We start from the raw sequence: 25,755 nt of genomic DNA, 5'->3' as shown, positions 1-25,755 counted from the left end.
GTTCATAACTTGGTGATGGGCTGCTGTACCCAGACACACTGCCCACGGGCTGTTTGTCCCTCCTGCCCCCCTTCCCGGGCTCCTTCAGCAGAGCGCAGATGTGCAGGGAGCACCAGCCGCCTCTGCCCGGGCCGCGCCGCCAGGCTGGCACCAGGGGTGCCTGCTGTCGTGTTTGGGAGCGGGCAGCACGTCCGGCAGAGTGCCATCTTTGTGTGCCTGGCCGGGGACGCTGGGTTTCATCATTCCTGCTGCTTGCTGCCTTGACTCGCAGGCGCGCGATAGCTGACGGGACTTGCCCAGAGATCCTCCTGTGGAAACACGCACGGGAGATCTCTGCAGAGACAATAGCTCTGCTCTGCAAAGGTGCACCAAGTCTTTTTAGCTGAGTTTGCTTCCTTAGAGAAAGGCCACTTGTTTAATGCTTTCTTTAATGAGGATATTTGTAAATAAGCAATCAGGTAAGTGGGATTCCTCCTAACTCCTAAATATCTTCTTAACCAGAGTCAAGAATTGCACCGCAGTTACTTGAGCTTTCTGCACGCTCGGCTCAGTGGCATTAATATGCTGGTGGTGATTAATTACCGCAGCCCAGTGATGTGATTGTGTGCTTGAGCAATTGGATTAGATGCAGCTGGACAGAGACTTCACTTTCACCAGTTCTTGCTGAAGTGGTGTCACAATCGGCCGCAGAGGAAGAGTCATTTCTAGGACAGCCACCCTCCTCTGGCTGGGATGCTTCCCCTGGCTCCACACCTGGGTCCGTGATGGGCAGAAGGAAAGGTCTCTGGGAAAATGCGTGGCTGGGGGTAGCTACTTTGTCCTGCTCTCAGTCTTTCCTTTCAGTCCCATCTTCTGCCTGCACTGTTCAGCGTTCCTGGATAACAAAGGTACAGCACGTCCTTACCGTGTCAGTGGGCCTCATAGCTGCATGGAGAAGGAGCAAATTCCAGCATTGCCTTGACAAGTCAGCATCATATCAAATGCAGCATCATAACTTCACCAAGCAGGCCCGGTTCTGTGGCTCAGCGAGGGGGTTTGGCATTGGAGATCAGGAATCAACCTTGGCGCATGCAGCAAGCACTAGGACTGAAGCAGATGTTGATACTGACTTTGATGTTTCATCCAACACTGTGAAGGCTTGAACTTGAGACCAAAAGAGCTCTCACAGAAGCAGGAGAATAAAGAGAAAGTTAGTCCTTTCAGAAGATCAGACAGAACGAAACATCCTGAAATTCAGGACTAACCTGAACCTTTGTGTTTGTTCTGCGAGACTGGGCAGTGCAGATCCTGCTGGAAGGAGGAGCACAGTGCCATGTAGAGAAGCTGGGGTGGTCTAGCCTTCCCTCATAACTGGGAACTGCTGCCTAAGTCAGTCAGCCCCAATGGCCTGATGCTTCCCAGAGATCAGCAGAAAACCACCTGCAGAATTCCATCTGTGTTTTGGTTTTGGCCCTGTTTTGAATTTCTGAAGCTGAGGTTTTTGCTCCTGGAGAGCTCCAGTTCTGTGCCACTCACCAGTCATGGACAATGACCCATAATGCTGACTTTTTCCAAATACAGCTGGGATGGTTTCTCGGTTGAGTCAGGGTTGTGCCCATGGTAGTGCCGTGTGAGGTGGTGTGGGCTCTCAAACCAGAGGCACCAGGCAGGTCCCAGCACTGGTTCCTGCCTTGCTGCAGGTAACATTCACTCTTCCGCAGCTGCATCCAGACCCACGGTACTGGTGGCCAGTAGACTTGCAGAGCAGCACTAGTGGCTTTAGGCGGGGGATTCCCTATCCCAAAAGGTATTCCACCTTGCACTGATAGTCCATGTGGACCTCAGCACTGCAGGGCAATGCCTTGTACAGCTCTGCTGATAGCTGGAACCACCCTGCTTTTCCTCCTTCACACACTGTGAGAGGCTGGCAGTGTTTCAGCTTCTGTCCATTGTGTGGTGAGGTGGAGCTGTGTTTAGAGGGTGTTTTTTGGTGGTGCAAGTTTGTTCTCAACTCTTCTGTTTGTTCTTTGTTATCAGCTACTGAATTTCTCCTATACCTCCTGTGTGCTTCACTCCTATATGCTGAGCCTGTTTTTCTGTAGTTCCCCTAAAATATAACTCTGAATTTACAACCTGCAAGTGTCACATGAGCACATGATGGCCAGTTGCCGGGCTGAGGGGCACATATGGGGCAGTGTTTGTTGACTGCTTTGATAAGTATTTCTGAAATAGGTGATGACTTCATCTTCCTCTCCTGCTCACCACAGATACCAAGAACCAGCTCCTTTCTGCCCAAATGCTCCTCTCCATCCAAAAAAAAACCACCCCAGGCTGGATCACGTCATTTGGCTGAGCAACACAGAGCTGTACCACGCTCATGCATGAGCTCCACTGCAGTGTGATAGGGCAGGGACTGGCCTGAAGCACCTCTCCAGGTGTTTTTACAGCCCAGTTCAGTTGTACACGGTGTGTCTGTCCTCTGCTCAGGTGTGGATACTCAGTGCAGCAGTGAGAGGGAGCCACATTTCCTTGATAGCATCTCAGCCCCATGGCAGCCACAGGGCTGCTGCCACATTCCTCCCCTAGCTCCAAGCCTCTGATCCTGCCCGTGACTGCCATACGCATCAGGACTTTCCAGCGAGCAGCTTTCAGGAGAAGTAGCTCATGGACAAGGTGTCATCACTACAGTCGCCATGCTCCAGGCTCCATGGAGTGTGAAAGTAGTTCTTTCAGCTTTGTAAGGCACAGTGCAGGGACAGAGTCCCCTGATTTCCCATTATGATGAGCAGTGACTTCCTCAGGACCTCTTATAGGTGTCTTTGACATCTCTGTAGCTCATTCACATGGTCTGTTGGATATTCTCCACCAGACATCTACTGTGGTACTCATTTACCTGCTGAGATAACTCTGTGCTCATCTGAAATCAATTGCAGTGTGTCAGATCCTCCTCTGACCACACAGGGAGCTGGGAGGAGAGATGTGCCCTAGAGGGATTGTGACTTGTCCTTACCCAGCAGTCACTTCTTGAGGATAAACTCTGGAGAAGCAGCTCAGGCACCTCTCTCTGGGTGAAGACCATCCTGTGCTGGTGGTTTTGCACCCAGAGGGTGGTGGGGCACTGAATGGGCTCCCCAAGGAATGGTCACAGCCCCAAGGCAGACAGAGCTCAAGAAGCATTGAGGCAAGGCTCTCAGGCACATGATGTGATTCTTGGGGTGTCTTGTGCAGTGCCAGGAGTTAGACTTGATCATCCTGATGGGCCCCTTCCAACTCAGCAGAGTCTATGGGTCTGTGTTCCTTTGCCTTTGGGAAGAGCCTGGCATCACCTTCCTTGTTTCATCTGGTATATTCCCCTCCCCATCATCTCAGACAGCTGGAAGCACAAGAGCAGCAGGGAGTGGGCTTTTTTGTAGCACTGACCTTCTTACCAGCCATCCTCCCATCTGTCTTGTGGTTCCCAGCAATGTTATCCTGCCTCTGCTGTCTCTTCTGCCTTTCACTTGGGACAGGTTCTCCACAGAGCAGCAGCCAGATCAGGTATCTGCCTCGTGGATCCTGTAGCCAGAGGTTACTGCACTCAGCTCCTAATTCCCACTACCCACAGCCCTCTGTGCTGTGCCCTGGGCCAGTTACCTTGGGGTAGGAGGTGTCAGCCCTTCTCTGTGTGGGGTTTATTGTGAAAGGCCCATCGAGGGGAGCAGATGTGCAGGTCTTTACATGCTGCCTCTCAGCTTCTCTAGAGCTCTGGCTTTAGGGCGAGCAACCAAACCTTATCTCTCCTGTTATTCCTAGAGCCTGCTGTGGTAGCCTTGGGCTTGGGTGCCTGCATGGGCAGACCTCTGCCTGCTTCTGCAAGCCTCTGGTGGGCAATACATCCTGCCTGGCCACAGCACAGCAGGCAGCTGAGCCCTGTCGTGCTGTTCCGGGAGCTCTGCAAAGGCAAGAAGCAGTGGGATTTCCCTTCCCACACGGACTGGCTCCAGGGTCTCTTGGGACAGCCTCATGTGAATCATATGGTGCAGACAGAACAGGCTAAAATAAATCCGACTGGGAGCCAGTGGTTGGAAGCTGTGCTGATTTGCTCTGAGAATTTGGAGCCACTTCTCTCTCAGCCTGGGAAAAAGGAGTTGGTTCAAGGCATTAGGGAACCCAGTCTTGTGTGCTCCTGGCATTGAACAATGTCTGCTTGGTCTGTGTGTCTGTCCTGCCATCCTGTGTAACCCACCATTCCACTCATTACTGCAGATTCGTTAGCAGGGGCTGTGCTGGCTGCAAACTGCCATACCAGAGTGGGCAGTACGACTTCCCTGGGGTCCCAAATGGCTCTGTCCTATTCCAGGAATCCATTGGTCTCCTGCAAGCAGTCTGTGAAGACGAACATGGTGGCACAGATCTGTGCCGTGGCCGAATGCAGTCTGGAGGGAGAAGTAGTCTGGAGGGAGAAATAGCTGAGGAAGCAAAGGAAATGATGGCCAAAGGAACGAAGAGAAAGGAGATCTAGGGAAGCAGGGAGGTGGTAATGATGGGGACAAAGTGAAAGAACAAAACAACAAAGTGAGGGAGAGCTGGAGATGTGTCTTGGCAGAGTGTGGGCACAGGTGAGCTGTACAAGCAGGAGAGAGCTGGATGGCAGCATAAACCACTGTGTGCATAGCTCACTCCAGTCTGATTTGGGGCTGCGTGGTGCAGGCCCCCAGATAACTCTGAACACACTAATACAAAAAATTGGACCTGAGAGGAGACCTGGCTTGAAAACCAGTCTCCTGGGTCAGAGGAGCAAAAGCATCTGTCATGTGTCAAGCCATTAGGATGGCAGCTTTGGACTTCCAAATGTTTCTTGATATCTTTCCTGCTGGGTAACTGGCATTTAAATCCACTGATATTCCAGCCTGGCTTCGGCTCGCTTTGAAAGGTCAGCTCTTAGTGTTGTGCTCAGTCTCAGCTTTGGTTGTATCTCCCCTGTCTCCCTACCTGTGGCTATCTCAGGATGCTGTGTCTCCAGAGCAGCAGAAACGTGGCTGTGTGCATGGAAAAGCAGGAGGAGCTTGTTTCTTTGGAGATGCTCTGTGTCAGAAGTGGAGCTGAGAAGCTCTCGTGCTCTCTGATGGTTGTGGTAACTTGCAGTTAAATCAAAAGCTGAGGCCCAGACGGTAACAGGGCCAGTAGCCCTCTGTCCGTTGCAAGGTCACTATGAGTTGAATGGCTGGCTTGGGTATCTTAATTAATGTGCTGATTGGATTTCCTCTGTCTAACCAGGTTCCCAGGACTCCTAGGATGAGGCTGCTGTGAAGGACTGGTGGATCCCCTGCCTGTGCTGTGGTGCCTGCAGATTCCTGTGATCTCCTTTCCAGCTGGAGCACTGTTACCAAGGCTGCTGGGAAGAATGACTGTTGGATGCCTACTGCAAGCCCCTGTCCTGGGGAGGACTTGGCTCCCTGTGCTGCTGCTGGCAGCCTCTGCTCACTGCCGCTGGCCCAGCGAGCCGGCGGAAGTGGTTCGGGACTGGGAAAACCAGCTGGAGGCTTCCATGCACTCGGTGCTCTCGGACCTGCGGGAGACCGTGCCGGCTGTGGTGGGCATACCCGACAGCTCTGCCGTGGTGGGACGCTACTTCAGAGTCTCCATCCCCACGGATTTAATTGCTTCCAATGGAGAAGTTGTCCAGGTGAGAAACACCGTTCCCCAAGGATCGTTTTTACTTATATTCACGCAGGATCGAGCGAGTCACCCCACTAATGGGCTGGGTCATGAGGGTGGCTGGGAAGCAGCCTTACAGTTTTGTAGGACTACGGGAGAAGGATTTTTATAAAAAATTAGTGTCATCTCATTGCAAAGTTTCTCTCTTCTGTAACAGAGAAGACTTCTCAGGGATGACTAATTGAATTTGTTGGCTGTATTTAAATTATGAGATGCTCTGCCCCTGGTACGATGGGCACATTCATGAGGAGATGCTGCCATGGGATCTGAGGAGCCATGGATTCCCTGGGACTGCTGCTCAGGCTCGGGGAGTTTGCTTCACTGTGGTAACAGAACATTGCCAGACAAACAGACCCTGTCCTGCCAGCAGGGCTTTGGGCTGCCTGTGACACTGTTTCTCCTGACCTCGCCCCTAAGTCCCCTTGGGAAAGATGGTAGCCTTTCCCCTTATCTGACTTAAACTCATGCCACTGGCACTGCAAGGACCTGAAAACTGGGTTTTGGAATCAGTCCTGAGTGCAGGAGAGGGGTAGAATAGCCCAGAGGAAGGTAGGGACATGGTCAAACACAGGTGTGCTCATTGTTAGTCCTCTCCTGGAAGGGTTTGCTTGGATCACGTGGAATTCAGAAAATTCTCTTCTTAAAAAACAGAACTGCCTTCCAGTCTCAGGATTTCTTTTCAAAGAGCATTATAAAGCATTATAAAAAGACGTGCTTCTGGTGTGTCTTAGAAGATCAGAGGGAGATGGAGAGAAGTCAGAAGCAAGTCTGACATCTCAGTTTCTCCTTGAAGGCAGGCTTGGTTTAGCTCTGTGTACAGTCACACAGTTATCCCAATCCTGATACGTGATCCTGCTGGCTCCAGCAAGGGTGCCAGGGTGGGCAGAAAATCTGAAGAATGCAGCTGTTATGGACAGAGGGTCAGACGGGAAGGAGGGTGAGCCCCTGGCCAGAGGAGTCGGGGAAGGGGCCAGGCTGGTCTCGGTGACTCTGTGCTGACCCATGGCCAAGGTCCCTGCCCAGCCTCACCCACAGCCTGTGCTCAGAGCACAGGGCACCTGTACAGCTCCAGGCTGCCAGAGCCTGTGGTGAGCCCCAGATCTCGTGTTACAGAAATGACAACTTTGGGTTGGGATTTTGCATCCAAGTGGCTTGTTCTGGTGTTGTCTAATAGCTGCTTTGATGGCAAGAATAAGTGTCAGTATTTATATAACACCACAGCTTCCTCTGTCATCTTTTCCTGGCACAAAAGTCATCTGTGATAGCTCAAGTAGCTGCAGGAAAATACTGGTGGATTATTTCCATTCTACCTGATGGCTTCACATTATGCCTCTGCCATGTAGGTGTGAGGTGTGTTGACCAACACCAACACGCCTGGAAGGGCCTGGAAGGGCCTGGGCTGCAGCAGGACCCAGCAGCTGCTGGTTATGTGTAGTTCAACAAACTCTGGGAGCAATTTTCATGCTTATCCCTGGCTCTACCCGAGTGCATGTTGCATCTGTTCACCTTGAAATTGATTTTAAAAGTGCAGCAGGCTTTCACTTAGCTGCTGTCTCTGGAAGGGCTCTCCTTGCAGAGAATGCATGTTGGCTGCTGAGCACAGCTGACCTTTGCTATGGGGGATTTGATTCCTGGCTAGTGAGAACTGCGTAGGCAATTTTGGGTGCTAGGATGCATTTTTGTTTTACTGGTAAGTTTCAGGGCACATTGCTGTGGTCTTTTTCTCAGGCTGCCTGGCATTTCTCGGCTGGAGCAGTAAAAGCATAATACTTCTCTGGTGTACTTAAAGCCTGAGAAGAAAGAATAAGGACTTCTGTTCCTTCTGAGATAGAGCAGGGTTTACAATGAAGTATGGTTACCTGTATTTTTTTCCTCTTAAATTTTAAAGAAATCTACAATTTTTTTTTTTAATGCTGAAAATTGCTGTCCCCAGATTCCCACTGGAACCTGGAGAAAGTGTGATTGCTTTATTTCTAGATGATTCCCACTGATTATTTCTAGGATTGTGGTGGGGATCGCCTTGAAGCTCCTTCTCAGATACTCTCCCTGCTTGTTAGCAGATTCCAGCCAGCTGTAGACAAAATACTTTTATCTGCAAACTCGGTTGTGGGATGGAAACAACGCCAGGCATGTGCAGCGTGGTGGAGGAGTGCCCCGCAGGCACGCACTCCTGCACAGTCAGGTATGTGCTCCTGGGAGCAGTCCCCAGCCTTTCCCTGCCACCCCCAAAGCTGCTGAACAACAGGTGAGAGTTTTATGGCTAAGGACAGAAGCAAGTTGATTTGAATGTGCTCAAGCTGCAGAGAAAAGTAGTAAAAAACTACCACATGTCTTAATTTCAGAGTCTGTTTCCATGTTGCTCAGAGCCAGCTGCCTGCAAGGTGCTGGGGCCGTGGTAACACCCTTCCCCCGTGCCTTGTGTTCCCAAGGAAGTGCCTTGCTCAGGCAGTATCATGTCCTCTGAAAAGCAGCTGGAGCTTGCAGGTATTCCAGCTGTTGGATTTGGCAGCAGGTCAGTCCAGATGCTGTCCTCTAGCTTCCTCACTACAGCAGGGCTTCTGGCTGTAAGACTGCTCTCCTGCTGTCTGGAGGTGGTTGGAAATTAAAATTCCTTGCTGTGGCTTCCTAAAAGGCATCTTGCACACCTTTCTGACACGTTTTGACACCAAAACATTGGTATTTTTACAAGGTTTGGGTTAAAACACCCCATTTCCCTGTATCACACAGCCCCCTTGCCATACAGACAATGTGTGGGTGGGTTGCCACTGGCTCCCACTGGCTCCTGGCAGATGCTGCTGGGATAGAGTAAACATGGGCATTAGTGCTGGTACCTTCACCAGTCATCATCTCCTTAACCCCATTTCCACTGAGGACTGTGTGCAGTCTGACCTGTTACCTCTCAGCTGTGTCCTGTCAAAGAACAGATCATGCTCCGGTCAAAAGACCAGTTGGATTTCCTGTTCCTGCCACTTCTATTTGAAGCTGCTCCAGAATTTGGTTGCTCTGATTAAAAATGCAGCTTCTAGCCTAAATTTAGAGATGGCTAGAAATATTTATATGTGCTGCCCTTTAGCCTAAATCAATTCTACCTTCATAATATTTACTTCCCTTATGTATTTATAGGTGACAGGCATATTCTCCATCTTGATTTTATTAGGTTAAACAAGCCAACCTCTTTAGTCTTTCTCATAAAACAAGCTTTCTTTCCTTCCCCTGAGCTTTGCAGCTGTCTTCTGCACCTCCTACAGCTTCAGTTTATTTTTCTTATGTTTGCATGACCACAGCACTACAAAACATTCCAGATGAAATTTTACCAGAACCTTTTATAAAAGCATCAAACTTCCTTTTCTCTTCTATAAATAACCTTGTTTGCTATATCCTACAATCGTTTGCTTTTCCATGTCTGCTTTGCTTTGGTTTGGACATCTTCCTATCAGCTTAAATATCCAGGTCTCTAGTTTCTGCTGCTTCTAGCTGTTGAGTCCCAGGAGAGGACAAAAGGTGAGGTGCATGATTTGGTGTGGTGGCCGTTACCAAGCATGGCTCTCCACTCATCCCACCAGCCAAGGTGTGTTATCCCCACAAGGATACAATACCCACAGGGAACTGAGCCCTTGCACAGCCTGATATCCTAAATGCATATACCCACAATACATAGAGACACTATTAAATAACTTCTATTTAAAGATGGCTCTATAAAGCATGCTGGAAGGAGAGAAACTCCTGGTGTGTACTGCTTCCCAAGGCACATCTCTGCCAGAGCAGGAGATTTGCTGTGTCTTCCTTGAAGGTCATGTAAAGCTGCTGACCTGCCTTCAGTCCTGGTAGTGTTCGCTGTGGGATGGATCCCACAGAGCAGATCTGCATGGGTTTGTAGCCAATGCTCAGGAGCTCAGGTGAGCACAGGGGAGCATTTCCAGCTGTGTCTTAGCCCCTCATTCTTTTTAGGTTTGAAGTGCATGGTTTCCATAGGGCTTTGTTGGGAAGACAGGTAAAACACATAGCAGAGGCCCTGAGAAGCTGTCTCTGTAAGCAAACATAGCTGGTGGGAAAGTGATTAGAGCAAAAGAATTCACTCAGGTGAATTACACAGTGTAGCTATGGAGCCGGTTTGGAGGTTATCAGAGACTGGATATCCATCTGGGAAAAAGGGAGTCTTGCTTTCATAGAATCACAGAGTTGTTTAGGTTGGAAAATACCTTTTAGATTATCCAGCCCAACCATTAGCCCAGCACTGCCAAGTCCACCACTAAACTTTCCAAGAAGGAGGCTGAGTTTCCAATGGTTGTTCTATTTGCCATCTGCTGAAGTGGCTTTTATTGAACAGCTTTGCTCTCATCAGATGTCAGGGACCTTGATTTATAAACAGGATCCACAGAGATTGGGTTGCAGGAGTCCTGACATGGGTATCTACTGTCAGGGCTCACCTCAATCCTGCTCCAACCCCAAAACCAAGGGCTGGATGTTGACAGCCAGCCTGCAGTGCCAGGACACACTTGCTTTCAGGGAAGAAAACCACAAAATACTGGCTTTTTTTTTTCCTCTTGCAATGATCTTTATTTCAAAGCATTTTAACTGAATGTGAAATTAAAGTGGCATTTCTCAAAGGAAGAAGAGAAGCAAGGAGCACTCCCGAGGGGCTGTGTCATCAAGCTGGGTATCTTAAAAGGCTCTCTGTCTCAAAGCATTTGAGCTTCACCTCCTCCCTGGGGTCCCTGGTTTTCATGGACTAACTGGGAGGTGCAGCAACAGCCGCTATTTACAGGCGAGCAGACAGGGATAAATGGCAGTGCCTGGAACAGGTCCAGGCAAAGGAACACTTGGGCAGGACTTTGCTTGGTTGCCACACTGCAGTCTGAGTGATAAGATGAGCTGATAAGATTCCTTCAGGGAGGCCGAGGGGGCTTATCTTTTTCCTGCAGTGAGGCCGAGTCAGAGAACTTGGCATTTTCAGTGCACGCTTAGTAACAATCTCTGAATTTGGAGGAGTGGAAAATGTGACTCGATCTAATTATAAACTGGCTTTTCAGCCGGGCTGGGAAGTTCCTTGTTTTGCCCTGCTCTTACAGGTTGTTGCTTTGAGCACCCAGGGAGACAGAGGAATGTGATGATAATGAGAATCCTGCGAAGGAGCAGACCTGAGGCTGCAAGATCTGGTCTGCCTTTCCTTGCCGTGCTCTTGAAAGCCAGCTTTCCAGCAATCTGCTGATGGGAGGAATAAATTGCCAGGGCTGGTTAGCTGTGCGGTGGCAGCACTAAACCCCCAGCACTTGGCATCCCTGCTCTGTGGTATTTTTGCTTCCCTTTGGCCTTTCGCTTATAAAAAGTCGTGCTGAAAGAAGAGCCCAACCAAACTTTTTTTAAAAGCTGTTTGAGGCTTTTCCTGCCCCGTGCTCACCCCCCGGACAAGGGATAAAGCGGGGTGTGGGCAGCCCGTGCTGACCCTAGCCCTGGCGCGGGCGGGCTGCGCCTTCCCGCTCCAACAATAAGGCTAAACAAATCCTTCCAAGCTGCTTGCATGGACCGATGAAAGGAGGATTTCTTGGGACACTCAATGTTTTGTAGTGACCTCCCAGTGAAACAGCTGTTGTGTTCCCTTGCCCAGGCAGAGTGGGACGCTGAATGGTGTCCTTATAGCCGGCACAGAGGCGCATCTGGAAAAGAAGCCGTCATGGCAGGAGTATGCGAGGGTGGCATGAGCTGGGCGTAGCTGCTCAGCCTGCACCTTTGCAGAGCTGTTTTACTGATGGTAAAGAAGCTGGTCAGACAAAGCCCAGCTCGTGTGGAAGGCAGGCTGAGCCCACAGCACAGTCCTACGCCCACATCCGCAGAGGAGGGGGGCTGTTTTCTGTGTGTGAGGCTTCACTCACTCCTTGAATGGCTGGAAAATGCAGATTAGCAGGAGACACGTAAACTTCTCATTCAGGTTGTCATGAGCACATAAAAGCAGAGCAGCTACTTCGAGTAGCTTTGTTACTAGCTTTGGTCCTTCAGAGGCTGAAGTTTGAACTTGAAGATGAGGGCCAGGACCAGTGATGTCCTTATTCCCCCTTAGTTGCAACCTTATTCCCCCTTAGCTCAGCTTTCTGGGCTGGGTTTGATTTGTTTTTCTAAAGCAACAGCTTTAGTGCACGGAGACATACAGGAAGGGCTTTGCAGGGCTTTGGCTGGGATCAGCCAAAATGTGGGGTTAGTTCAACCATCCTGACCTACCTGTGCATTAAGGAAGCACCAATTACTGGCTGTTCTTGTGCAGCTTTTGGTCTCTGACGTTCAGAGAGGTGGTGAGCTCCTGCTGGTAATGAAGGCTTGGGTCACTGAGGCTGACATACTTCTGAAAGCCAGTCGAGTCTCTGGGCTGTTTTTAGACTTCCAGGGGCAGAGGCATCTGCATGAGATGTCCTGGAGGAGCTTGTTTTGTCCATGAGTTCTTGGGCCTTTTGTGCAAGGTATGCAGCAGCCCAGAGGAGCAGTGTCTGCTGAGGGTACCCAAAAGCCCTGGCAGGTATCGCAGTCCCTTCCACAGGGAAGCATCTGTGTTGGAAGTCCTTCCTGTTTGCTGTGCCAAGCACAGCTTTCCTTTCTCCAGCCTGAGCTTTCCCATAGCACAGCGCTGCAGCAGCAGTGCCCAGTGAGCAGAAGGCTCTGAGCGGTGCCCATCCTCCTTGCACCACAGTTTTCTGGGCCTTGTGCTTCTAGGCATGGCCTGTCTGATGTCCTAGTTTGCAGTTCTGTTGTGTTAGAGGAGAGGAGGTGGCAAGTAAGGTTGGAGGCTCCTTCACACGACCTCTCCCGGATGCACACAGGCCAACCTCCCCGGCAGGGCTGTTCTTGGGGCCAAAGGCCCACAGCTTCATAGAATCATAGGATATTCAGAGTTGGAAGGGACCCACAAGGACCATCAAGTCCAAGCCCTGGCCCACCACAGAACAACAGGAAGAATCGCCATGTGTCTGAAAGCATTGTCCAGACATTGAACTCCGGCAGCTGTTGTGGGCTGAGGGCTCTCCAGCTCCTGTCTTGCACCATCACATTCCATGGGACCTGCCTGGGGCTGTGGTTCCTGGACAGCTTGGTCTGCAGGCACAGTGCAGCCTTTGTGCCAGGTGAGGAGTGCACCTGATGGATCCACAGGCAGAGCCTGCCTCCCAAAACAAGGACTCCATCCTCTGAGCTGGAGCCTGCAGGCTCTGTGCCCATCTCTTCTCCTGACTCCAGTCTGGCTGTGCTCCTTGCAGTGCCCACAGTTCCAGCAGCACTGGGGTGGATCTGAAGCCAGTGTCCCTCCCCCAGCTTTTGTGGAACAAGGCAATGAGAATCTACCTGCCCATGGATCTGATTCAGGGCTGAGGCTGCCTGTTGCTTCTGCTGCCAACACTGTCCATGCTGCAGCATTAGCAGGGGGTTTAAGATGAAGCTTGGGCTTAGGCAAACAGCTTAGGCTTGACTCTTTCTCTGCAGTTATATTTGCATTTGAATTGCATTTGAATTTCCATTTTCTTCCCCTGCCTGCTGGTTAATTGCTTGCAGAAGCCTGAGCCTGCAGACTTGGTGTGATACTGGCTGGGCCAGTCGGTTGGGCACAGCTCAGCTCAGCTCACCTTTTGGAGGGCCCAGCTGGGATATTCGTCATTGCTGGCCATGTGTGTTGGGGTGATGCTGAAGGAGTCTGGCTACAGTAAATTGTCATCAGTAATTACACCCCAGATAAATCCCTGGCACAGGGTCTGTCTCTCAGCAGCTGCTGGACGCAGGGAGGGGAAGGGGGCAGTGGGAGATCTGGCAGAGCTGCAGGACTGTCCATGCTGACTCTGCCCAAAAGCAGTCATCAGGGGCTTTTTAGGACTGATTTGAAAGGAGCCGACTCCCAGCTGCTGCTGCCTGTGTGAAGGTCTGTCAGCACATCAGCACAGGCAGGGGAGATCCCATTGGATACTTCCAGGACTGTGTGCCGTAGTGGAGACCCGAGGCAGGATCCTGTGGTGCCTGTCTCCTGGCAAAGGGCTCGCTGACTCCTTTTCAGGGGATTCGTCAGAAGGAGGAGGACTAAATACCTGGAGGGTTAAAGGGCACTCTAGTAATGCAGTTTTTGCCTGAATTCCCTCGAGGCAGCAGTTTTGCTCACTGCTCCTTTGCTTATCTTTGTCTTGTTGGCTACAGGGCTTTAAGATCCAAGTTTAAAAAAACAAGTCAAACTGAGCTATCTTCTTTCATGAGCTGACTGCTCTTGGCTGGCCTAAAAATAACAGGCCATGTCTATCTGAAAGGATTTTGTGAACAAGGTCTTCAAAACCAGCCAGACCACTCACTGTATGTATTTTAAATCACTATCATGGCTTATTTTTTAATGATCTTCGATACACTGCCAGGCTTGTGTAATCTTTAGCCAATAAGCATTCATTTACAATTATCTCAAATAATGGGAAAACAAAGCCTTTTTTTTTTTAAACTTGGGCAATGGAAGAGTTATTTTGAAACCAGACCCCCTGAGGGAAATGGCAGGGCTCAAGGCTGATACTTATTGCATACATAGAAAAGTGGGAAACTTCTAACATGAAAACTAGAGATCCCAAATCATTAACTATGTGTAGCCTTAACAAATACCCTTTGAAGCAATATTTGAAGGAAACATTGCTAGAACAGAGTCCAGGTCTCCCTCCTCACAGTCCACACCACTGCAAACACAGCAGTGACGTGGACAGGACAGACCCACGCCAAGGCCTCCGCTGGTCAGCATTTGTTTAGGAGCAAGTATTTTTATCCATCATGCTAACAACTTTATTTATCTACTCTAATCTTTCTGGGCTCTTCCTTTCTCACCTGAACATGGATGATTTCTGCTATCAGGTCAGTAGCTGTGTTTCAAGCAGTGCAGAGACATCAAATGCTTGTGACTTGTTGCCTTCTCAAAGATTTCCCAGGGGAGGCACAGGCTTCATAGGAGTAATCCACATAAATTTGATTTTCTTAATCATCTCTTGCAGAGCCTTTAGAAACAGTCCACATCTCCTCACAGGCTGAACACAGCTGAACCAGCTCAGCTCTTTTTAAATCAAGTTTAAGTGGGTTTATAAATGTTTTGCAATGTCGCATCCCTGCTAGAACAAGTCATCCCAGTCAGTGATTGCTTGGCCTCTTTTTGTTTTTCAGGAGAGCCTAATTTTTGGTGTGAATCTGTCTGGCTGCAGGTTCCTTTTCTAGCATGGGCCCTACATGTAAACTGTAGGTTAAAAATGGTTTTCCAAGCAGGAACATTCAGACTGGCCTGTGCCTCCCTCGCTGTCATTTCTGCCTGTGGGGTCAGCTGCCTTTCTGAAGCGAGTTTGGCTGTCAGAAGTAGGAGCAGAGATGACTGAAGGAAGAATCACCTTGTGACATGAGACTGAGTAAAATACTGATGCTTGTAGGTCTTCTTCTCAAGTCATGCCCGTGCCCAGGGAGGAGGCAGCAGCAGAAAACTCCGACTCTCAGGAAAGCTGTGTGGAGTGTGTGATCCTGTAATTAAGGGCTTTTGCAGAGTGCACAGAAGGGGAAGATTTGTTCCAAATGTAGCCTAAAATTACACACTCAGAGTGAATTTAACCACTCGCTATTAAAGTTTTTATTCTTCTTGATTGGGTAAGCCTCAATAATGCTGTGGCTTTGTCCTGGCTCCCTATGTTTCTGTTCCTTACGTGTGCCCAGCCCAGCCCTCCTCCACAGTGGGCAGGTTAGTGGCTAATTTTGGCACAAGAGGATAAATAGTGGAACCATCCAGCTGCTGCTACTGTAACTGCTTTATTGCACTGAGCACTGTCCTGGCATCTCAGTTTTTAGAGGGTGTGATGAAATGACACTTTTTTAAAGGAAGATGGGGGCAGGTCAGTGCTTCTGGCTGGGCAGCAGCAGACTCTGCCTTTGTTCTCTTTTGGCAGAAGAAATGCCAAGGAAGGACAATCCGTGCCTTTGTTCCTGCAGGAGTGAGGCTTGGCTCCCTGTGCCCAGCTCAGGTGAAGGGCTGCCTTTCCTTTGGGATGTCTGGGCTAAAAGCAGCTCCTGTTCTTGCAGTGGAGGAGGAGTGAATGCAGCCATAGCCCTGCCAAAACCCCTCCTCCTCTGCCAGACACGTGGGTACACAACAAGGCTAGGGGAAGGATGCTCACATGGTGGTGCATGGTTGCATATATTGAGGTACAGGGCCCTTGGGACAGCTTCCTCCAGCTGCTGTAAGCAGGAATCTGAATTCTCTGCTCTGGCATATTGCTGGTGAGGAGCTAACTAAAGCTGTGCTGAGAGCTTTAAACTCTGCTCTAATAACCTGTACCCAGCATGTGGCTCATGATGTACTCTTGAGCTTGTCCAGACTGGCTGAAACCCTCTGCAGCTCTTGCACAAAAGCTTTTTTGTGCTGCTCTTGCCAAAAGATTTTTGGGTCCTGCGTTTTGCTGGCAGAGCTGTGCATGCAGACCCTTCCATGTGCTGAAACTCACAGTGTGGGGGTGATTCCCAGGGTGCTGCCTGGATCCTGCCTGCAGCCAGGGAGTGGGAGTGGCACCCAGGACTCACAGGGTGCCCAGCCCTCCATCCTTCCTTGTCCATCCAGGGGCTTTCCCCAGCAGGACCTGTAGTCTGGCTAGTCCTGCCCCAGCTCTGCACCTGCTGCTGCATGCAGGAGTGCTCCTGCCAGGCAGGTTTCCTTGCAAAGCTCCTCTCCCAATTTTTGCATTTGGGTAAATTATGAAATATGTATAAACTTTACAGAACTGCAGAGAACCAAAGCACCCTTTCAGGAAGAGAGCTAGAGCCTGGCTGTGTGTTGGACTGCAGTGAGCCCAGGCCGTGGAGCAGGCTGCCAAATGTGTCTCCATGAGCCCCAAAGCATCCTGTTTGCTCTGAGTGTCAGGGGGAGATGCCTTGTGGAGTTCTGGAAAGCCCAGCCAGCACACTTGCCAAACGCCTCCGGGCCTGGGAGGTGATGAAGCTCAGGTTACTCACTCTGGAGTACCTGCAGCCCAGGGAAATGTCACAGCCCACCGAGCTGGCAGCCTCACCCTTCCAGCACTCAGCCCGAGCGGCTCCGCTGCGCCGCGTGATCCGCGAGTGGCTGTAGAGCAGATGGATGTCAGCTGCCAGGAACTGGGGGGGCTTGGGGGTTTGCACCCACCCTCAGCTACAACCCAGGGCAGAAGACAGAGTCCCACGGGCTGAAAGAGGTAGTAAAGAGTGTGTTGGAGTCCTGAGGTGCCTGTGCTCTGAAACAAAGCCTTTGCTTGCAGCAGCAAGTTATTATGTGAAAGTGAAGTCCTTCATTTTTAGCTAGCCCGGGGGTGAAGCCAGGCTGGCGTGCTGTCCTGTGTCACGTCCAGCAATTCATCAGCCCATGTGCCACATCCCTGCCTGCCCACACTGGCCATTACATTGGGTTTGCTCCCTTCCTTTATCCTTGGCTGCTGTTACTCTGGCAGAGCAGGACAACAGACAACACCATGTAGCTCTCAGGATTTCCTGCTGCTTGTTGAGAGCTGGTGTGCTCCAGTCAGGCCAGGGACTTAGAACCATAGCTGGCCGGCTTCTGGCCCCTCTGGGTCATCCTGACTTTGGGGACAGTGGGACAAGCTGAAAATAAGTGGAGAAAATACATGTTCTGCTGAGCTGCTGGAGCAGTGGACCTGATGTATGTAGGGTGGGCCAAGTGTGATGGGGTGAGGAAAGGAGCAAGATGGCCAAGCTGGGAGAGGAAGGAGTGGGAAGAGGGTAGTTTTTGGATCAGCTCTGCTGTACAGCATAACTTCACCCTCAGCTTTGTCACTGTCTCCATGACGTAAACTCCCGGTCTGCCCTCAGAGAAATGAACCACTTGTGCTTGGCAGTTGCACAGCAAGTGTTGGAGCACTTGCAGACGAGGGGAACTTGTGGGGCTTTATGACCTCTTGTGGCTCCTTAAGCCCTTTGGGTCTGGTGCACCCTGCAGAGCTCATCCTTGCCAACATGTGGAGGAGGAGGCAAAGGTTGCCATGCTCTGGCCAGGATGTTCTTTCCCCAGTTGTTACACTTCAGGTTTTTTTCTTTAATCCTTGAAATTAGGCTTTACTGCTGATAGAAGCTGTCCTCATGCTGTATTTCTAAAAGCTTTTTTGTTTGTTTGTTTGTTTGTTTGGTAGATCTCCGAAGCTGGGAAGGACTCCTTGCCTTCTTGGTTGCACTGGAATGCGGAGAGCAGCTCCCTGGAAGGGCTGCCCCTTGACACAGACAAGGGTGTCCACTACATCTCAGTGACCACTCTGCAGCCCTTCCCAAATGGGAGCTACGTCCCACAGACCACAAACGTATTCTCCGTTGAGGTCCACCAAGAGGACCACAACGAGCCTCAGTCGGTGCGAGTGGCCGTCCAAGACACAAGTGACACAGCACCCTTCGTGTGTGGCTCGGAAGAGCCAGTCACTATCCTGACTGTCATTTTGGATGCTGACTTAACAAAAATGACACCAAAGCAGAGAATTGAACTCTTAAACAGAATGAGAAGCTTTTCAGAGGTGGAACTTCACAACATGAAGTTGGTTCCTGTTGTAAATAACAGACTCTTTGACATGTCGGCCTTCATGGCTGGACCAGGAAATGCAAAGAAGGTGGTGGAGAACGGGGCCTTACTCTCATGGAAACTGGGATGTTCCCTGAGCCAAAACAGTGTCCCCAACATCAGCAAGGTGGAGGCTCCAGCTAAGGAAGGAACCATGTCTGCCCGCCTTGGCTACCCGGTTGTTGGCTGGCACATTGCTAACAAGAAACCTCACCTCCCAAAGAGGATGCGGCGGCAGATCAACGCCACCCCTACGCCTTTGACTGCCATCGGGCCGCCCACCACTGCCGCACAAGAGCCACCCACCAGGATTGTCCCCACCCCAACGTCGCCCGCCATCGCGCCTCCCACAGAGACAACGGCACCTCCTGTCCGGGAGCCCATTCCACTGCCGAGGAAGCCAACAGTCACCATCAGAACCAGAGGCCCCATTGTCCAGACGCCCACGCTGGGGCCAATCCAGCCAACCAGGGTAGCAGAAGGCACGGGCACGGCCTCCGTGCCAATTCGCCCCACGATGCCTGGGTATGTAGAGCCCACAGCAGTGATCACACCGCCCTCAACTACCACCAAGAAACCGAGAGTCTCCACCCTGAAGCCAGCCACACCGTCCACGACAGACTCCTCCACAGCAATAACACGAAGGCCTACTCGAAGGCCCAAAACGCCCCGTCCAACAAAGCCTCCCAGCACAACCAGATCGCCCATCTCCAAGCTGACAACGGCCTCTCCGCCGTCCCGCGTGCGCACCACAGCCAGCGGGCTGCCCCGGCCCTGGGAGCCGAACGAGCCACCCAAGCTGACGAACCACATCGACAGGGTCGATGCGTGGGAGGGCACATACTTCGAGGTTAAGATACCGTCAGATACCTTCTACGACAAGGAAGACACCACCACTGACAAGCTGCAGCTGACCTTGAAGCTGAAGGAGCAGCAGATGATCGAGGAGAATTCATGGGTGCAGTTCAACAGCACCAGCCAGCTCATGTATGGCATGCCAGACCACAACCACATTGGGAAGCACGAGTACTTCATGTATGCCACTGACAAGGGCGGGCTTTTTGCTGTGGATGCTTTTGAAATCCATGTCCACAAGCGCCCACATGGGGACAAGTCTCCGGTGAAGTTCAAGGCCAGGCTGGAAGGGGACCACAATGCAGTCGTGAATGACATCCATAAGAAGATCATGCTGGTGAAGAAGCTGGCTCTGGCATTTGGCGACAGGAACAGCAGCACAATCACAGTGCAGGACATCGCCAAAGGCTCCATCGTAGTGGAGTGGACCAACAACACACTGCCACTGGAGCCTTGCCCTCGGGAGCAGATCCGGACTTTGAGCAAAAAAATTGCGGATGATTCTGGCAGGCCGAGCCCAGCTTTCTCCAATGTCCTGCAGCCTGAGTTCAAGCCTTTGAATGTGTCTGTGGTTGGTTCTGGCAGCTGCAGGCACATCCAGTTTGTCCCCGTGACCAAGGATGGCAGGGTGATCTCAGAGGCAACGCCAACGGTGGCAGCAGGCAAAGACCCTGAGAAGAGCAGCGAGGACGATGTGTACCTGCACACTGTCATCCCTGCCGTGGTGGTGGCTGCCATCCTCCTCGTGGCTGGCATCATTGCCATGATCTGCTACCGCAAGAAGAGGAAAGGCAAGCTGACCATCGAAGACCAGGCCACCTTCATAAAGAAAGGTGTGCCCATCATCTTCGCCGACGAGCTGGACGACTCCAAGCCCCCACCGTCCTCCAGCATGCCCCTCATCCTCCAGGAGGAGAAAGCCCCACTGCCCCCTCCAGAGTACCCCAACCAGAGCATGCCGGAGACCACACCGCTCAACCAGGACACCATCGGGGAGTACACTCCGCTGCGGGACGAGGACCCCAACGCGCCGCCCTACCAGCCTCCCCCCCCCTTCACTGCGCCCATGGAGGGGAAAGGCTCCCGCCCGAAGAACATGACCCCGTACAGGTCCCCACCGCCCTACGTCCCCCCTTAACAAACAGGAGGCTCTCGGGGGAGAAGGGGCCTCCAGCTCCACACCGGTGCTGTCTGTGGGCCGGCAGCCCCCTCGCCAGCCGGGAACATGAAAGCCCAGCCCGCTCCCCAGCAGGCTCTCCCCGGCTGCGCCCGCCGCACCGGAGCGCTCGCGGGACTCGGGGGGACACTTGTTTTATTTTTGCCTAACAAGCTTTGGTTTTATTTTATTCATAGAAAAAAAATTCTCGGCTCAAAAGACGCCTTCCCGGCGGCTGGGCTTCGGCCGGGGCCGGGGCGGTGGGCAGGGAGGGGGGTCGGGACGGGTCGGGAGCAGCAGGCAGCACTGGGGTAGCACTCTGGGTCTCCGCTGTTTGCCTTTAACACTAACTGTACTGTTTTTTCTATTCACGTGTGTCTAGCTACAGGACGTAACATGAAAGGTAGCCTAAAAATAATTAAATTCAAGGGACTTTCTGAAGTCGGTGGTTTAAGTTTTTACATTTAATCTGCTGTTTACCTAAACTGGGATGTGTAGTTTTTGGGGATGGGGAGGGCAGTGCTGTGCTGCAGGCGAGCTCCACAGGCTGGTCAGCGGGGCCAGCCAGCCTCCTCCTCCTCCTCCTCTTGGGGTGGATCAGCTTCTTGGTTTGGGGTTTGATTCTTTTATCATTTTTATTTTATTTTTAATCAAAGAAATCCTGTCTTTCTCACGCATCATAAAGCAGTCATAAGTTGGGTCAGCCTGGCCTGGGGTGCCCATGGCTGAGCAGGGGGTGCATCGCTGTGCCAGGGAATGCTCATGGAAGGATGAGCTGAGCCCTGTGCCACGACGAACTTCTCTGCGAGCACCAGGGTTGGGGGGGTCGATTTGAAGCAAAACCCCCTCCCCATGGGGTGTTTTGATGAGAGTAGGGTGTGTTCTCTGTCCCGGCTGCTCCTTGGGACTGTGCAGGCATGGCCTCACTGGCCTCACACTGGCACTCCAGCCTGGACACTGTTGGAAAAGATAAAAAAGTTTAAAAAAAATAAATAAAAAGAAAATATAAAAGAGCGCCAGGAATAGTTAATAGTTAAAAAAAATCGGTGAACTCTCAAATCTAATTTTTTACTAAATTTTTGATACAGACTCCGATTGTTTTATTAAAAAAAAAAGACTTAAAAACCGGTGTGCGGCTGCCAGCAGTTTGTACGGGCTCAGCCCCCTCGGGCCGGCCCCGGGGGACCCGCCACGGTACCGGTACCGTCCCCATCCCCTCTGCTCCGAGCCCCGGCATCCCCAGCTGGGATTCGCCCGTGTGCGCCCCGGGCGAAGGGCTGACCCCGCACACCGGGGCCGGACCCGCCGCTTCACTCCGGAACGGCGCTGCCCGGACACCGGGGTGGCCCCGGGGAGGGCAGCGGGGGGGTGCTCAACCCCCAGCTCCGGTCTCGGCACCGCGGGGCCGAGAAAAAAAGGAACCCGCGCGGGGATGCCGGTGCCGGTCAGGGGGAGGCGCTGGGGTGGCCCCGGTGCCGGGGATGCCCGGAGCCAGCGCGGCCCCGGGCCCGCCCCGCTCCCGCCGCGGCGGGGCCGCCCCCGGGCGGCGGGGCGGGGGCGCCCCCTGCCGGTGCCCGCGGGCGGTGACGCCATCGCCCGGCCCGGCCCCGCCCCGGAGCGGCGGCCGCGCGGCGCCGCCATGTCGGGAGCGGCGGGGCCGGGTCCGCCCGCCGGGCCGGGCCGCTCCCCGCTGCCCTGCGCCCCCCGCCCCGCCGCCCCCCTCCAGCTGGCCGGGGGGGCCGAGCCCGCACGGCCCGGTGTCGCCGTCATCGACCTCCGCTTCCCCCGCGGCGCTGCCGCCGACGTGAGTGCGGCCGCGCCCGCCGCGGTACCGTCGCGGGGGTACCGGGGTGGTCCCGTGGAGTCACGGGGGGATGCCGGGGGCGGTGCCGGCGGAGGTTGTGCCGGGTGGTCCCAGAGGAAGACGGGCCGTGCCGGGGACGGCGCAGGGCCGGGGGAGTCGGGGCCGGGTGTGGTGTCGGTCCCGGGGCAGGACGGGGGATGCCGGGGGCAGCATCGGGGCGGGGTGGGTGGGGATGGCGGTGCCGATATGGGGAGAAGCCGGGGGCGGTCCCAGGGCAGAAGGGATGCCGTGGGCGGTATGAGGAAGGTGTGAGGGGCGGTCCCGGGGCGGAGGGGATGCCGGTAACGGGTGGATGCCGGTACTGGGGTACCACCCTTACCCGTGCTGGGCGGGATGCTGGGGATGCAGTGCCCGTCCCAGTAGAGTGGAGGATGTCCGTGGAGGTCCCGCTATGGGGCTGTGCTAGTGCGGGTACGGGGACGTGCCGATCCCGGTATGGGAGGCGGATTGCCGCTGCCCGTCCCAGTACTGGGGGGAGGATGCCGGTGTCGGTATCGGGGGGATGCCGGTGCAGGTATGGGGGGATGCCGTTGTGAGGCTGAGGTCGCCGGTCCCGCAGGTGCAGGAGATCGTGTTCAGGAACTTCTACACGGCGTTCCTGAGCGTGCGGGTGCAGCGGCCCGGGCCCAGCGGGTCCCGGCGCTGGATGACCTGCCTGCGGGACCTGTGCCTGATGCCTTGCCCGCACACCGAGGAGGGCTCCCAGGACTACTTCTGCCTCCACCGGCACCAGGTCAGCATGTCCGGATGGGACCGTGGCATCGGCCCCCTCTGGGGCTCACCCCTCTCTGCCCACACCCCAGGATGGCTCCTGCTCCAGGGGTCTGGTGCCCTTGTCCCACTGACCCCCATGGCTGCGAGAGTCCCTGTGACCCTGTGCCCCGCTCAGCCCAGCCAGCCCTCACGGGACGATGCTTTCCTTGGGCTTCTTCCATCTGGGGTGGCTTGGGGGTTTTGGGAGGATACCCCAAAAGCCGCCCCCAGTCGGTGCCAGCCCTTGTGGTTACACTCCCTGGCCCTTGCCCTGCAGATGCTGTGTGACCTGGACCAGGTGACAGCAATGCGGTTTATCCTGCGACAGCCCTCCCCAGTCTGGCTCCACTTCACCATCGAGGACCTGCAGATTTTCCCCCCTGGACAGAAGGTGAGCAGGTGCCAGAGCTACCCCACTGCCAGGCATGGGCCGGGGGCCAGGACAAGACACTGTCCCCAGCTCTCCAGCTCTATACCTGGCATTTCCCCCTACAGCTCTGGGGAGCACACACAGGGATGTGAGTCCAAGTCCTTGTCCTTTCCTGGAGCACTTGGGATCCACTTGTGCTCCAGTGGTGCTGGGGAAGGAACTGCTCCAACAGCCACTCAAAACACAGAATTCCCTACAAAATTCTCTTTAAGGATGGTAAAGTGACACTTCCATAGCAATATCACTAGGGGTGAGCTCTAAGCCCCAGCAGGCTGCCTGGTGTAAAGGATGGAGATAGGGTTGGGAACACCCTGTGTGACCCTCTGGATCTGTTTCAGAGTCCTCAGAAGGATTTTCCCTCCTGGCTCTCCCAGCTGACCCCTCCAGAGCAGCCAGCCAGCCTACATGGGGTGAGTAATCACTGCTGAGGTACTGGGGGTGCCAGCCATGAGCATCCATCGGGAGGCTGCCAGGCCCATGCCTGCCTTGTTGGCTCCAGGCTTTCACCAGGAATAGCTGTGGAGCCCTGGAATAACCCGCCTTATGCTGGAAGTAGCTTGCAGTACTAAGAAGAAAAATATCTCCATGGGGATGTGCTATTTGAGGTGACGCTTAAGTCTATTTGCGCTCTAGTCTGGGGACAGGAACATCACCAAGGGAGAAGTGGGTGCACAGTGCCCCTCAGCCAACAGGTGGGATGCAATGGGATGGGGACGGGAGCAAGAACATCCCCGTGGCAGCAGTGGATGCACAGCATGGTTCAGTGGCAGGTGGGATGTGTGGGAACAGGGACAGGGACATCACTGTGAGAGCAGTGGGTGCACAGCATCGCTCGGGGTGGGTGGGATGTGTGGGGAGAGGGCTGGTTCCCAGTAGTCTGCAGAGGGTGTGCTCTGGGGATCACGTTGCCCAGCCAGGACAGCATGTGGGCAGAGGGGCATCACAGCACGTGTTCACAGATTGCCAGCCACATCTGCCTGGCAGATGGCGGGCAAAGTCCAGGCAGAGCAGGGCCAGGATGGGAGCTGGCTCGCCCATGGGAACCTGCTGAATCAACTGGAGGTGCTGCCTGCAGGAGGCTGGCACACAGCCCACACCTGCCGGGGCAGTTCTGCTACTGGGCTTTCATGCTACGGTACCCACACTGCACCAGTAGTGAGACTGCTGCTCCCAATCCTTGCCCAGATGTGTGACAGTCTGGGGAGGGCACCCTAGTCCCTTGCTGATTGCTTGGATCACGTTCCCCTTGGCAAGGAGTGTCCAGGACGGATGCCAGAGGTTGCTCTGAGATTGGCTCTTCCCAGCACCACCACGAGGCACCCCTCAGCCCAGTGCCACAGAGCTGTGCCCCCTTAGAGTTGTGCCCCAGCCAGGAGAGCTGCTGCTGAACCCACATGTCCCACCTGGCTAAAGGTCCCTGGGGTGAACCAGCCTGTGTGCCCAGGATTCTGCACCCAAGCCCAGGGAGCATCGCATATGAGGCTGTTGGGAAACTCTGGACTGTGCAATTAGATTTTTAATGATTAGCCAACAATCAGCTTTCTGTCCTCGTCCTGGCCACCTGCCAGCAGAGATGGGCTGTGTTGGCACCGCAGCGCCCAGGGATCAGGGTCACTCACCCATGTCCCCAGTGGTTTGTTTTCCTAGACAGGGGCCCTGCTTACCTCATGTTGGGAAACCACCAGCAGGTCAGGAATGTGGGCACCATCACGTGCCTGGCTCCCTGGGAGGCAAAGCCATCCAGCCACACCACTGCCCAAACCCTGGATCATCCAGCCCATCTGGGCCATCCCTGCTCCACTGCATTGTGCCCACTTCCTTCCAGGAGCTCCCTGATCCGGAGAAGGTGTCGACAGAAGTCCAGCAAATGTGGGTGCTGACAGAGGTGATCCGGGCTCGCCAGGCAGCTGCCCGCATCGGGCGCTTCGACGTGAGTCCCACCCCTGCTGACAGGGACTCTGGCCTTGCCGCATGGCTCAGAAGCCCTCCCAGAGGGGCTGCTCCCAGCAGGATGGGGCTGGAGTATCCCAGCAGTGCTGTGCAGACAGTGACAGTCGCTCTCTTCCCCAGGTGGATGGCTGCTACGATGTCAACCTACTTTCCTACACCTGAGCCCGCTGGTGCTGGTGCCAGCTGGGGAGAAGTGTCCCTTCCATGCTCCCGGGGCCTGAGTGGATTCCTGCATTCCCACCTCGGCCATTGACCCCGCGGGGGTCCCAAGCCCTCCCTGTGCCCCTTCCCTGACTCCCTCTGCACTGCCCAGCAGCGAGGGGCAGCGCTGCCACTCCAGAGACCCCTGGGAGCCTCTTCTGGGTGGGGGGGGGGGGGGGGACCGAGGGGTGCGGGGGTGCTGGAGGGGTCACCACTAAAAGCTGCTACGTTGGCCCTGCCTGTGCCCGCCTGTCTCTGGGGGATGGGGGTGGCCGAGCCGGCAGCCCCGGGGAGGCGGTGCCGAGGGCGGGACG

General features: G+C 53.8%; 2 protein-coding genes across 7 annotated transcripts in view; both read left to right on the top strand.

Moving 5' to 3' along the window:
• Nucleotides 1–21,247, top strand: part of DAG1 (dystroglycan 1) — a 50,186-nt gene extending 28,939 nt beyond the window's left edge. For all 6 annotated transcript variants that reach the window (XM_068201571.1, XM_068201575.1, XM_068201572.1 and 3 more), the window contains 2 exons: nucleotides 5,236–5,644; nucleotides 17,817–21,247. In XM_068201571.1, coding sequence (XP_068057672.1) covers nucleotides 5,363–5,644; nucleotides 17,817–20,225 — 2,691 coding nt within the window. In that variant the 5' untranslated portion in view covers nucleotides 5,236–5,362 and the 3' untranslated portion in view covers nucleotides 20,226–21,247. The remainder of the gene's footprint in view (nucleotides 1–5,235; nucleotides 5,645–17,816) is intronic.
• Nucleotides 21,248–21,867: 620 nt separating this feature from the next.
• Nucleotides 21,868–25,611, top strand: NICN1 (nicolin 1, tubulin polyglutamylase complex subunit). Its single transcript, XM_068201565.1, has 6 exons — nucleotides 21,868–22,047; nucleotides 22,667–22,840; nucleotides 23,138–23,251; nucleotides 23,629–23,700; nucleotides 25,116–25,220; nucleotides 25,361–25,611. The coding sequence occupies exons 1-6, from the start codon at nucleotides 21,883–21,885 to the stop codon at nucleotides 25,400–25,402; spliced, it is 672 nt and encodes a 223-aa protein (XP_068057666.1). The 5' UTR covers nucleotides 21,868–21,882; the 3' UTR covers nucleotides 25,403–25,611.
• Nucleotides 25,612–25,755: the final 144 nt, after the last annotated feature.

Source organism: Anomalospiza imberbis, chromosome 11, assembly GCF_031753505.1.
Source record: "Anomalospiza imberbis isolate Cuckoo-Finch-1a 21T00152 chromosome 11, ASM3175350v1, whole genome shotgun sequence".
In the NCBI taxonomy this organism is placed as follows: domain Eukaryota; kingdom Metazoa; phylum Chordata; class Aves; order Passeriformes; family Viduidae; genus Anomalospiza; species Anomalospiza imberbis.
Note: the sequence above shows the minus strand (reverse complement) of the source record. Positions and strands in the feature narration are given on the sequence as shown.

Bases quoted from the DNA above. Each gene is read 5' to 3' on its own strand.
- NICN1 (XM_068201565.1), top strand. From the start codon at position 21,883: ATGTCGGGAGCGGCGGGGCCGGGTCCGCCCGCCGGGCCGGGCCGCTCC. The intron at 23,701-25,115 runs GTGAGTAATCAC...ACTTCCTTCCAG, and splicing joins AGCCAGCCAGCCTACATGGG to GAGCTCCCTGATCCGGAGAA. The intron at 25,221-25,360 runs GTGAGTCCCACC...TCTCTTCCCCAG, and splicing joins CCCGCATCGGGCGCTTCGAC to GTGGATGGCTGCTACGATGT.